The sequence below is a fragment of the Panthera uncia genome, chromosome B1 (assembly GCF_023721935.1).
Source record: "Panthera uncia isolate 11264 chromosome B1, Puncia_PCG_1.0, whole genome shotgun sequence".
In the NCBI taxonomy this organism is placed as follows: domain Eukaryota; kingdom Metazoa; phylum Chordata; class Mammalia; order Carnivora; family Felidae; genus Panthera; species Panthera uncia.
The window spans coordinates 49,168,691-49,183,753 of record NC_064811.1 but is presented as its reverse complement, the minus strand read 5'-3'; the positions used below and the strand labels follow the sequence as shown (position 1 = coordinate 49,183,753).

The 15,063-nt window shown below is 32.8% G+C and overlaps 1 protein-coding gene across 3 annotated transcripts in view; it reads right to left on the bottom strand.

The window, feature by feature from the left end:
• ADGRL3 (adhesion G protein-coupled receptor L3) overlaps positions 1-15,063 on the bottom strand; it is an 827,678-nt gene that overhangs the window by 22,344 nt on the left and 790,271 nt on the right. For all 3 annotated transcript variants that reach the window (XM_049630539.1, XM_049630537.1, XM_049630538.1), the window contains one exon: positions 10,267-10,363. In XM_049630539.1, coding sequence (XP_049486496.1) covers positions 10,267-10,363 — 97 coding nt within the window. The remainder of the gene's footprint in view (positions 1-10,266; positions 10,364-15,063) is intronic.

Here is a 15,063-nt window from a genome sequence, read left to right as displayed (position 1 = left end):
TTGCGCTAGATGACATTATATAGGTCTTCTTGTCCAGACGCATGGTTTTTTCTACAATAAATACTTAGAAGTCAAGTTACTGGGCCATATATTGCTCACATTTCAATTTAGAACATATTGCCAAAATTCTGTCAAATGTATTTGTATCACTTTACACTTCCATGAGAAATTAAATTTCTCAGATTCTTACTAGGACTTAGTATTGTAAGCCTGATATTTTTGCCAATTTCATACAAGTATCACACGATATCTCATATTACTATTATGCTTTGCACTTCCCTGATTACCAAAGAGATGGGGTCATTTTTCATGTTTATTGGCCATAAGGGTCTCTCATTCTGTGAATTGCCCGTTCTTATCTTTTGCCTGTATATATTGGTTTATAGACATTCTTTATACAATGTAGGCATAACATTTTGTGTGTTATATGTTGTTTACTCTTTCTCCCAATATCTTACTGTTATGAATACTGTTTACATTTTGAGGCAAGAACATTACTTTTTGTTATAGTTCATAATCTTTGTTATTTTGTTTTTAAGAACTCCTTCTTTAATCTAAAATCTAAAGTGTATATATATACACATATATATAGCTTTAAAGTTTAATTTTTTGTATTATATATTTATATTTTATATTATATAATATATATTGCATTACATATTATAATTATATATAATAATTTTACATAATTAGCTGAAAGCAAAGCTTCTCAAAGATCTTGGGTTTTCTGACAGCTCAAGACAAATATGGTAGAATTGGAACTTAGAATTCTTGGTGAATCTTGGCTGCATAACAGTGTAAGTGGTTAATCTGTAACGGAAATGATGAACCTATACTATTCAGTCATTCATCTCTAAAACTCATCCTTTGTAATCAAAGGGATATCTTTCTGTGTGCTGTTAAATTGGGACGTGTTGAATACATTTGGACATTTGTGAATACATTCCATAGTACTGAAAACAAAAAATACTAAGCCTAAAGATAACCAGCTGAGTTTGCTTAACCACAGGCAAAATAGCGGTAAATTACAGTTCTTTTTAGTAAATCAAAGGCATTTAGCATAAGAGTATTTATCTTTGTCATTCACACTATATTTAATTCATTTTCTCTACATCAGATTATCTCTTGATATCTGTTAATGGTATGTAGCCAATTCCACAGCTATATTTATTTATAAATCACACACAGCTTGTGCATTTTCATTTAATAAAACACACTTCAGAAAAAAAACGAAAATATAGTAACTACTTAACAATAGGAAATGATTTACCAATGTGAAAAAAATCTGACTTTTTGTATAATGCTCTGTACTATATTGACAGACTTTCCTATATTGAACAAATTGTATAGCTTACATGCAGAAAGTCTATCCTGGCTAAAACCTGAATATTAAATTTAGAACCAACATTTTAAAAACATGTCTGAGAAAAGTAAATTCAAAGAAGTTATCTATGAACAAAGAGATTCTTAATAACGTTCAGAGAAGGCTTATTTCATCATATAATCATAATTTTGTCCTTCTTAGAAATGAGGCTGTTTCAGGAAACTTACATTGTTTCCATTTGTCTACATCAAGATTAACTATCTTCTTTCAATCTGTGTATCCTCTCAAATCTTTCTTAATTCTCCAATGATTTTCCAGGGTTATAAATTACTTCCTATGAATGTGATGGGTAACTTATCTTAGTTTTTGAAGCACCCACATTCCTTATAATGATAAATTATGAAGAAAGACTATTAGGAAAATCATAGGAGAACCTATCAGATAAACACTTACTTTCAAATGACATGCAGTATATAAGGTTGAGCTATGTAAAGTATATGCTTCTGTATGTAATGTAGTTCAATAAAATAGAAGCTATTTTAATCAGATACTACACAATTATTGGTAATGACAATTTAAGTACTATATCTTTCTTTTTTCTTCCTTTTTTTAGTGTTTTTTTTTTTTTTTTGAGAGACAGAGAGAAAGAGGAAACAAACAAGTGGGGCATGGGCATATAGAGAGGAGACAGATTATTCCAAGCAGGCTCTGTGCTGTCAGTGCAGAGTCCAATGTGGGGCTCAAACTCATGAACCGTGAGATCATGACCTGAGTCAAAGTCAAGAGTCAGATCCTTAACTGACTAAGCCACCCAGGTGCCCCATAAGTATCTTTTTCTAATGAGGGCTCTCTTTGGCTAACCCTCTTCCACAATTTAATTTTTCATATAATTGAATTAATCTCTAATTACTTTGAAAGTAGCAAATATAAGTTAATACAATCTATTTCTTAGAAAAAATAATTTGAACAAGTAATGATTTTGTTAATTAACTTTGGATGCTATAAACTACATTATGTCATCAGAACCTTTATGTTTATAATCCAGTAGAAATATTTTTCCAGATGAGAGGTACATTCAGGTTTTGTTTTTAAATTTTAAGACAGTCCATAGTTTTTGTGAAAACTGGAATTAGCACATAAAATAGTTTAATTTATACATCATCAGTGTCTTTTTGAAGTTAACTCAAACAGATTTTCTACTCGTTCTAGGCATTTTCACATTGTCCTGACAAGGGACAATATCAAATTCAGAAGTATAAATAGCTGGGGAAAGTTGTATCTTTGGTTGGTTCTAATACTAAATCATTATAGGCAGAAGCTATTTACCTGATTTTTTAACAAAATTTTTCCCTGACCAAAATGTTCATTCATCCTTTTACTGAAACATAAAAAATTAAAGTTAAAGGATTCTACCAGTAAAGTACCTTGAGGCCTTCCAGGAAAGAAGACAATGATTATAAAAATCTTCTTGCAACCTAAGTCCTAAAACTAGGACAATAATGCATAGCAAATCAGCATATTCCATACCAAATAGTTTTGAAAAGTATTGCCAACCCATTTCTCCATATATTTACAGTGTTTTAAAGCTTTTCTTTCACTAAATGAATAGGCTGAAACCACACTAAAGAACTATACCTAGAGCAAAATAAAGTAGAAGGAAATCAATGGTACATGAAGGAAATTAAGAAATAAAGATGTTATAACTTATGGTTTTAAGAATATCTTATTTCCATGTGAAGTGATAAAAATCACTTTGAAATACATTCTTGGAAAATATCTTTATTCTAATCTTAGCAAGCTTCATGAAAAACTGTCATAATAAGAAAAGAGTGAAAATTTTTGTTGTCATGAATAGGGTTTCGTGCTCAGATAGATCTTGTTTGGGATCTAGATTTTGTCCTTTAGGAATCATTTCACAAACCTGGCTTCTTCATGGAAATAAAGACAATGGATGAATAATGAATAGTGTACAATAGGCAAATTTGTAGCTGTACACATTAAAAGAGAAATCCCAAGTTGATCAAAAACTATAAAGAGCCATACTGTGTTCTATTAGAAAAAAGAATACCAGCAATTTCGGAAGAGAAGTTGAGTATGTGTGTTTAGTTGTTCAAAATATATATTTTTTGAAAAATTATATCTTCAGCGATGAAACAAAAGTAATATTTCAAAAATCAGTGGAAATGTTTTATAGTGTTACATTTAGAAACTATCAAGGTATTTCACTGCAGCTTGTTTGACTAATAGTAAAGAGGTATGAGAGGGGCACGGGGATGGCCCAGTCAATTAAGCATCCGACTCTTGATTTTGGCTCAGGTCATGATCTCACGGTTCTTGAGTTTGAGCCCTGCGTTGGGCTCTGAGCTGACAGTGCTGAGCCTGCTTGGAATTTTCTCTCTTCCTCTCTCTCTGCCCCTTTCCCCTCTCTCATTCTCTCTCTCTCTCTCTCTCTCTCTCTCTCTCTCTCAAAATAAATAAATAAGCTTTAAAAGAAATAAAGAGATAAGAGATAGTGCGAACTATATATAAGGCAGTCAGATAATAAACCATAATAAAAAAGAATCTACACAGAGAATTCTCTTTGTGAAGGGATCTATAAAAGCTATAATAATAATAATAGTAGTAGTAGTAGTAGTTGTAGTAGTAGTAAAATACAAACCATTTTTGCTACTGTAGAGTTGATTATGAGAGGCTGGATGGTTATGATTGAAATGATTTACATCAAAGAGACAAATTTAAAAGCAAAGCATAAGAAGGACTCACTGGACAAGCATTTTAAAAGTCTTCTTTTTCAGTTCCTACCAACAATTTATAGCAAGAATATTTGCCCCAATTGTGTAGAAATCAATATTTAATATACTTAATTTTGTAATGGAGAATTTATTCTGAAAGTTATTTGGTCTCCTTGAGTTAGGAATCAAGATACTAATAGCATTGTTTACTTATCTATTTGACATAGCATTTCACTTTTACAACCTGTAACTATTTTACTTTTGTGTTATTAAACTGATTTTCCTAACACAGAAGATTTCCTTATTTTTTGTACATTTTCTGATTATGTCTTTATTGATGACATGTATAAAGGAAAGGAATTAACACAGGAAGCAATGTTGCCTCATTTACAAACGAAGAATGTAAACGTCAAAAAATACTAGATATAAATGTAATGTGAATTTCATATGAAAACTTTATCCATGTCATATATACTTATATTTGTACTCATAATATCACAATGCTTATTCATAACAAAAAGTAATTTGTTATACAGGTTGTACTCTGATTTATTAGCTATGCACATCATTTAACTCTTGCAAATTCCTCAAATAGACGTCAAGTTATAGCAGGATCTGGTTAATATTTACAAACAATTTTATAATCCTTCAAAGCAGCAAGGCTTTTGAGAAATATGACATATTTTATGCATATAAGCCAAATTTTATTTACTGACATTAATAAAGTGCAGTGAATGAGTATGAGGGTTTCACCCTAGTACGCTCTAATTTATAGAAATCATTAATTGCTGTGAAACACCACTTACACATCTTCATTTGCATTTTTCTTTAAAAACACAAAAGCAAAATAAGTTGAAAAGCCTGAATATTAATGAGGTGACAGGTGATTTATTGTGAAGTTTCTTCTGCCTCAGTGATCAACCTCCCGGGAAAGACAATACAGGCTCTGAGAAGACATGAGTTTTAAAATGGGAATGAGTCACATCCCTGCTCTGCTACACCACTGGTTATTTAGCAGGACTGTTTGAATTGAACTAGTGTTCTCTAAGCTTCTGAAGGGCAGGATAGGGCTTGGAGGAAAGAGAAGACAGTGTTTGCTTATTTTATTATCTAAGGTAGGGAGAAGAAATATTTTACCTTTATTGCTTCAATGCTAAAATATGGTTACAAATCAAAAGTGGAAAGCACAACTAGGCAGATGTAATGTGCATTTAACTTCTAATTTAGAATAGACAATTCAGTTTTATTAGTTTATCTCTTTTTTTTAGCCTCAAGGGTAGCACCACTTTAGATAAATTATTATTTCTTTTACTTGGCATTCAGGTAACTACTGTATTCTGACTACCTATTACTAGAAAAAAAAAAGGGGAAAGAAAACCTTCAGTAGTGAATGATGAATTTTTATATCTAATTATCTCAGAGCACTGACAAGGATCAGTTTTCATTTGTTAGAAGATATAAGTGAACTTCTGAATAAAATAATGATAATAGTACTTGTGTTCCAGGCACTGTAGTAAGGAATTAACATATGTAAACTCACTTGGTCCTGTCAAGGTCCCTGTGAAGAGGGTGCTATTTATATCCTTATTGCATAGACACTGAGAAAATAAGCAATTTACCAAAAGTCACCAGATCGAAACCCCATTCTCAAAACTACTATGAAAACTACAATGAGTAAGTCAACAATTTGCAAATGTCTATTTGATGATGCTTTCCCCCTTTGTATCAACAATGTCCCTAACAGGTGATGCCTTTCGGTAGGTAGTTGTGCCACTGAGAGCCAAGATTTACCCCTAAAATTGATGAAAAGATCATCGTAGGCCATCATAATTGTACTGATTACATAAATTTACTGAGAATGCATGTGTAGATTAATATGAATCTGCACCTTGAATGGAGAATCCCATCAACATTAATAAATAAGTGCTGGACATCTACAAAAGAGACAGTTTTCAGTCATACAACACATAGATTTGGCTTAAATAAATCTAGCTTTACCAGTCAGATCTCCATGTATAAAAATCTAAATTGCATTAATTTCTGTGGGAGGTTGATAAGACAGAGGGTGGGAGGTAGGGGGAAACAAAAATCCACCTTTGCTGGTCAAGCTATTGTTTCAAAAGAAGAAATGCCTTTTTGCTAATCCTGCCACTACAATGGGTTACATTTTTGTAATAACTCCACAGCTGAGGAGGGGTGGGCATAGGACACTTGTCATAATTCATACAACATCATATTGGTAGCAGCTATCTAGCAAAACTAGATTTTAAACTGAAATTTCTGATGTCAACTCAACTAATGAAATAAAAAGAAAATGGGAAATGCAATTATATTATTCACAATGAGATAAAGCCTAATAAAATCTAATTTCAGAAAATACCCCAATTTCTATACGGATCTATAAAAAGAGAGGAAATGTTTAACCATTAACTGAACTAGCAGAGCAATTTCTCAGAAATGCTTCAGTTTGGGATGAAACTCAAGTTTCAGAGGCATTGATGGTCTAACTCATTCAGGGCAAGGTTTGGCCAGTAGAGATTGTGGGTAGGAGATATGAGGTGAAGATTACTCTAGCTACATATTGTTTCTACCACTGCTGGGAAGTTGGAGCTACTGGAAAGTTGGGTGAGATTTCCAATACACCTGGGGGAGGCTCAGGGATTGAGGCCTGACTTCAAGATATGAACAAATAGTAAATATTTAAGTGAACAAATAAATGAACCCTCCTGTGGCATTTGTAAAATCTTGAGTTTGGATCAGAGTTAAACTTCTTTAAAACTTTTTATACTCAACTACCACATTAATGCTCTTGAAAAGCTCCTTCAAACTGTGTAGGCAGTGGCATCAGGGAAATTAACTTGATAGTTGCCCTGGGGTACCGGCCTCAAGGAATTCTTAATTTATGAGTGAGTAGCATTGTAGCAAACAAGTCAGAAGCAGAAAATATGTCTTAAAACGCACAGGGAACCTTTGCAAAAACCCCTTCATGAATATACAGATTCAAAGGACAAATGTAATGGAAGGTTTTAAAGAGATGAGGTGACCAAATAACAAAATTCCAAAGAGAATATATAAGAATGATTACATGAACTGAAAATTATCAATAAATCTTCCAAGGTTTTGCATGATTCTGAGGAATAAAATCCCAACGGTAATCAAGTTGATCACACTGGAAAATCTAGGCAGGTAATCCGATACATAGGATATAACAAGTTGGTGCAAGAACAGAATATTAAAGATGGTTTGAAAAAATAAAAACCCTTGAGAAAGAGTTCTGTACTGCATGGTAGATGTTTTATTCTTAATGGATCCCAAAGATGATAATGATGAATTCCTGTTTGGAAGAATAGATGGTAAGACATACAGAATTATAAAATAATTATTCTTTTGATGAATTGAGCAGTGGTATGAATACGAAAGAAAACCTAAAGTAAAAATAGGACTAGCTTTTAGACAACTTCTTGTAGTTTTCAAGGGCCAGAACTGTTCTAAAGACAAAAACAAGAAATTTAATATAACTGACTTGGAAAGAAAGGAAAATGGGGTTTAAATTAACAAAAAATTGCCAGCTGGTAAGAAACTAAGAATGAATGCGAAGTTAGAATATATGAAGATGCAAAGATGCAGTGCCTAGAATTTTTATTTAACAGAGAATATAATCTTTCGATTAAATAATGGTGAACAATTATGTTGCTGAGGTGACTGAAGGGTTTATCTCGAAAGGTGAATCTTGGATTCCACCTACCTAAATATGATACACACGCCTGAATGCAGGGAAGATAGGACCCTGGGAAATAAGACAAGATTAAAGAAGGAGGTTAAAGACGAACTTCAGAGATATACTATGAAGAAATAAAATTTTAAAGTACTCCAGGCATCTAAGACAAAAAAATAATGAGATGAGAATAAAATGAGTTTCTGACTTGGGGGAATGGGGAATTAATGTGGGAAATCAAGAAGATCACTCTGATGTCTACCACCATTAAAGTCACTGAGTGAAAGGAAGAATATATATCCTGAAGGAAGAAATCACTGGCTGGACACACTTCAAATCATAAATTCAATTTAACCCCCTCCCCAAAGTCAACATTAGAATAACTTACTGGGTGTCACAAGAAATTTTATACCATTCTTCAAGAGTAACTTTAAGAAATACTTTTAAAACTAAAGATTTTGCAACCAGATTTAAACATATGATTGGTCAATATGAAATATTATTTCCTTTAAATATACTTCAAACTGACCCAGTCATCCACATAATTACATATTCCAAGTTGATGAAATTCGTTAGAAGGGACTAAAAAGTGTACAGAATGTTATTTGTGATTGACCTGAAAATCAAGGTCATGAAAACGTGTCCATTTAAAACAATTTTTAGTAAAGTCACATACCTTACAATCTTTATATAAATTTAGATCATAATACTAGACAACATAATAATTTTACATATTTTAACCATCTTCGCGGTAGGCAAATAAACAGTACATCGTTAGAATACATGATCTCATCTTTTGTTGAAACAACAATTGTTCTATGGTTACTGTGATCATTAGATGCAAGATACTTCTAATAATAAATCCTATTCATAAGGGTAGCTTTCTTTCTAGTAACATACTGTAAATTTTCCATCTGTGGGATTAGACAATAAACAAAGTCTGTCACTATGAAAGCAAATTAGTTTCTAAATGTTGAAGGCATCTGTAAGTAATTTGTATTGTATGATTTGAAAGTATGTCTTAAGTTAGAGTATTCATATTAAAATAAATTTTCACAAACTAACCATTAAAATAAAACTTGAAAAAGAATATTTAGATGATACTATATAAATCAAAATCTAGCAAATAAAAACAGATTAATAAAGAAACAAAATACAAAAAGGTATTTTTTGGAGGAATAACTGCACTCACTATTCCTACTCAGGCAGAAGTGACAGAGAAAATGTAATATCATTATTAGGTTATAGTTGTTATATCACTGCCCCAAATAACATATTAAGATTACATATAACATGGGTCCCTGTATCAGGTTCAACTTGGACACTATTAGTCCCAACTTCTTTTATGTAAATAAGATGCAAATTAATTGAGTAAAAGTAATTAAGAGCCACACCAGGATCTAAATTTTTCTGAATCATAACCCATGATTGTTAATTGTTTGTTTCTAAGTAGCATTTAATGTAACAAAAAGCTAACAGAAGCAGGTTTAAAACCAACTAATAATCCTAGTTCGGGGATAAGGAAAAAAACAATGTTGTACTCAATATATGTGTACTCAATATATACTTAATATACGTATCAAAAATATCTGTTAGGACACTGTGACTGGAATAGGCTTATGCAAATTCCACCTTTCCAGATAAAACTATACTCTAAGTATTCCCCAGCAATGTCTACAGTGTCCTCTAGCTCTAGACAAACATAGCATTTACTCATTTTGACTGGAGTTGATTTAATTCTAATCACCCCTGCCCCCAACACACACATACACTGAATAAGAGGGAGGGGAGGAGGGAAAGAGGGAGACGGAAAGACAGAGAAGAATAAAAAAAATCAACCACAAACAAAATAGTAGCTTAAGGAAACTTCACTTTCAAAGTCTAAATTGATGCCCTAGGCACATGATAACCAGAAGCACACACACACACACACACACACACAAATCATAATATATGTATATATATTTTTTTCCTAGATCTTTAAATATGCTGGATAAGTTTGTAGATACTAAGATCAGATGCGATTTTTACCCCAAATACACAGGTTGTCTCAAATATGTATTAGACAGTATATTTTTACTTCCACAAAGACTATGAAATTGCTCTATGCCTGGGACAATGTGGAACTCTATGATGCTTAGCAGACTATATAGCCACATAATTGCCCATTTTCACTGCTTCCAATGAGGCCTGACAGCTCACCAGTTTATTAAAGTGGCAGATGACTAGAAAAGGAAAGTTCTCATTTTCTAACTTCCTTTCAGAAAAGATTTCCTGAAAACTCAGGATTCAAAAAAAAAAAAAAAAAAAGGCTTATGAATAATGGAACACAGTGCTACACTCAGCCAGGTTTTATATCCTTGCAATATTCCTATCACTTGGAACAAGGTCCAGAAGTTCCGAAAAGAAAAGAAAAAGAAAAAAAAAGCAATGCATTTAAGAACTTCATAAAGTAATCACAAACATACTAAATAGGAAAAATCATTTCTACTTACCTCTGTTGAGTGACGCTGAACTGTTTATGTCTCCAGTAATGAAGGAAGACTCCGACTGCTTTCGGACCGTGTCATTCCACATTCTACGAATTCGGCTCTGGATGGGGTAAAGGCACAAAAGGAAATGAACTCACCAGGCAGTGAAGTTTCACACAAATCGTTCTGTTTCTTTCTGTTGTAGTTATACGAGACCTTTGGTCCAGCATCTGGCAAATGTGTAACTTTTACATGCTTGCAGTATGGTAGCATAAGAATATCAGAAACTAAATTAATGACAATAATTGGTTCTCATTAAGTGTCTTCCGAAATGCTTATACCAAAAATAATTGTAACTGAAAAAGCAATAAATGTAATGTACTATACCAATTGAAACATGTTGAAAGTATATGGAAGTGTCCTCTAGACAGTTAGAATTTTAATAATTTTAGTTTCCAGAGTGAAACAATTATTTTCATTGTAACTTTTATGGGAATGGATATTTAAATATGTATTAAATTGTCAGTTTTATTAACAAAAGATTTAGTTCAAGAATTCAGAAACTTGCAAGAGAGAAAAAGGTTAGTAAGAAAAGAATAGAGTATTATTAAAATGCGACTAAACTCAATATTTTCCATAAATTTTTTAAGATCAGTGTAATTTCACAGGTTATATATGATTTTGACTTTTCTTTCTCTCAAAGGAGATAAAGGAAGTCAGTTCACCCTATTCATTTCTTCACAGTAGGTAATTTGTAGAGAAGTGAAAATTCTTACATCATTATTTATATTCTCAAATTCAGTTTCTAAGTGCCAGATAACTGAAGCAGTGTAATATTTGTCTATTATTGGGAGGTGGATTTTTTCTACTTTATTGTTTTGTTATTTTATTGAGTTAGGGATCAAAAAAGTATTAACAATCCTGTGATGAGGAAACAAAATATTTTCAGTTTTTCCAAGGATGAATATAGTTTTAAGAACTATTACTCCTAGTCATGGTAGTGGTAAAACCAAGCTCTCAAATGGATTATGTTCCAAATATATTTGAACACCGTGAATAAGAGGAGTACCTAAACTTAAAATATTAGACAATTGGTTTTATAAATCTTGGGGCATTTCTACATTGTGTATATTGTTTTATAGGTCAGCAACCACACACAAAGAAACAAACATACGTAGACACCAGACACACACACACACACACACACACACACACACACACAGAACAAAACTAGTAAATAAAAGAATAAGAGAGGTGCCTGAGTGGCTCACTGAGTAGAGCACTTGACTCTTGATCTCAAGGTCATGAGTTCAAGCTCATGCCTACTTAGAAAGAGAGAAAGAGAGAGAGAGAGAGAGAGAGAGAGAGAGAGAAAGAAAGAAAGAAAGAAAGAAAAAGAAAGAAAGAAAAAGAAAGAAAAGAATAAGAAAACTGGTGCAGGATTATAGATCCTCAGCACTTGAACACTTTCTATTGAAACATACTTTAAAACTTCAAACTGAAATACTGGGGACAATTCTCTCACATTTGTTTCTATTTGTCATTTAATTAATTAAAAATATTAATTAGGGGGCACCTGGGTGGCTCAGTCAGTTGGGCGACAAACTACGGCTCAGGTCATGATCTTGTGAGTTAGAGTTCCGCGTTGGGCTCTGTGCTGAGAGCTCAGAGCCTGGAGCCTGCTTCCTATTCTGTGTCTCCCTCTCTCTCTGCCACTTCCCTGCTTGCTTTATGTCTCTCTTTCTCTTCCCCCCAAATAATAGACAATAAAAAAATTAAAAATATTAATTACCCTCTACTGCATACCAAATGCTACTCCAGAAAATACAAAGGGAAAAGGCAAACAAAAAAATATCTTTATCTTTGTGGAACTACTAGGTTAGTAAGTGATAGATACAACAAATTACCACAAAAATAAATGCCAAAGTAAACAATGTGCCCACAAATCTCCACAGAACCATTAATTATTATAGCTGAAGACTACAAACCCGAATGACTGTCAGTGGTAGAATGATGTATAGAATGACACAGAATAAGAAAAATAGAAAATCAACATAGCTTTCTGCAGCAACATAGATGTCTGAGGACAGGAAGAAAATAGAAGAGAATATGTGCTGGATGATGTCCTGTGAATAAGTATCACACACATGCAAAACAAAATACATGAAAAATTAAGATGGTGGATATGTTTGAGGTGAATGATGGGGAAAGGTCCAAAGGGTTTCTGAGGCACTCCCAACATTCTAATATTTAACCTGGGGAGAGGTACTAAATCACTGTGCATACACTTATCTTTTGTATACTTTTGTTAATGTTTGTTATACTACATAATTAAACAAAATGTTTCAGTGCACATGAGAGGATACATCCTTGGCTGGGAAGTCTGTGAGCACTGCACTGAAGAAGTGATTTCTTAACAGATTTGATGAAGTTATGATTGTTGTTAGGCGACATTTGTATGAGCTACCCCATTATCTCAGCTTCTGTTAGTCTCCCCAACCTGAGTACCCACACTGGTTCTCTTGCCATTCCTTAACAAGCTAAGTATGCTTCTGCCTCAGGCTTGGTACAATTGCTTCCTCGGCCTGAAGTGTTCTTCCCTCAGATACACGTATGGATAACTCCTTCTTCTCTTTAAATTTTTGCTCAAATATTTTCTCCTTGAACGGACCTAACTTGATCATCCTATTTAGAATTGTATTCCACCCACCTAGCCCTGCTTTCCCCCCCATAGTCATTATTATGTTATACAACATGACCTATAACTACAATGTATTTATTTCTTATATTTATATATAATGTCCATTATTTAACATCAAATGTCTGAATTAGATCTGAGACTATCAAAAAAGAGAAATTGTGTCTTTTTTGTTTATTGATGTATCACCACCCTGAAATACTATGTGGTACAAGATAAAGATTATATGTATGTATATGTAAAATATGTATTTATATGTAAAATATGTACTTTAATTAAATCTTTGGAATTAGAATTAGAACCTAAAATTCTAGGTTATATACTATGTGTTTTTCATTTATTCACTCATTGAAATCACACAAGAGTTCCTTGAGGCAAGTACTCTTAGTGATTACAAAATTGAGGTTCAGAATTTAATTAGCATGTCCAATGTCACAGGCCTAATAAATGACAAAACCAACATTTGAATCCATTCAACTGGCTCCTGATCTAGGAGAAAAAGGTGAAATATTGCAGGCAGAGGAAAAGTATACATTATATAGCACAGAGACAACACTTAAATGTTTATGGAATGAACTAGGATAATGTGGGGGTGAAAAGAGCAAGTCACAGAAGACAACATATAGTAATATACCACTTAGAAAAAAAGATTTTAAAAAGTAACACCAAACATCTTTTTTGGAGGGGGAGAAACTATTAGGATACATCAAGGAAATGAAGAACAGAAGTCTTCTCTGGTTGGAGGCACAGGAACTAATTCAAAAGAGGTTTCAAGAAGGCAACATATATGGAAAATGTTCAATTTCTGAGTTGGATGTTCACAGGTATTCATTTTATTACGATGCTTCATAATTTAATAGACATTACATACATGGCTTATGTTTCAAATTCATGTGATAAATATAAATATACCTAAAAAGTCAAAACAAATAGGAAACAAATGACAGATTAAAGAAAGGTCAAAGAGGAAGGATAATACTTTAGTCCATAGTTTTTATAAACACATACAAACACAAACCAATTCTATACATATGGCTGTGAATATCTGTCTGTGTGATTTGGGTACTACAGAGCTTTTGTAAGTGTTTATTAGCAACATGTAGGTAGGGGGAGCAACAGGTAGAGAGGACTTTCACTTTTCACTTTGCCAGTCAATGCCCCTCCGCTACCTACATGGAAGCCACGTGATCTTTGTCATACGTGGATGATCTCCTGCCACTTCCTGTCCTAAATCATCTCATTGGCTTTCTAAAGTATTCAAAATAAAATCTAAATTTTCGTACTCTTACAAACAATTACTGATCCATGTCTAGCCTTCTTCTTTGACTTATCTCCTATTCGCTTTCACCCAATTTAGTCAATGACATTCTTTCCATTCCTGAGTTTGCCTGTCTCCTCTACCTTAAGGGCTTTGCATTAGATGTTCTCTCACCTGGAATTCTCTTCCCCTGAATTTCCTTCCTGTCATTCAGAATCTTGGTGTCAATATCATCCTCCAAAATAGTCTTTTTCCAGCCCTTAATCCAAGTAGCCACCTGGAATTTCTGTATCAAATCACCATACTTGGCTCTCTACCAGCTTTTATAATCTGGTATTTTCTGTTGGTTTATTTTTTAATAAGTTTTCTATCTTCCACAATTAGAATGAAAGCTCTAGATCACAGGGGAAGGTATTTGTCTTTTAACCACTGTAACTTGAGAGCTTAGAAGATTGTCCTGCCATTAAATACAGGACATTCAATATTTTTTAGTAAAAAAATTATATATATATATATATATATATATATATATATATATATATATATAAATACACACACACATATAGGGATTGCTAATTTACAAGTTTTCTGACATGGATAAGGCATCCGTAGTCCCAAGATTTTATCTAAATATCAATGAGTAGTTTAGACTATGGAAGGTCACAGTTTATATGAAATACATTTATGATTTTTACTTGAAAAGATGATTTAAATAACTATTACTTTATGTAGGGTTGGATGGTCAGTTAATCAGAATTAGTATTATAGTCAGCATAAGGAAACAATGTAAGGTTTTTTATTTTGGAGGACTAGAATTGTGATATCAGAAATATAATAGTGAAGAAAAAATATGACACAGCTTTGA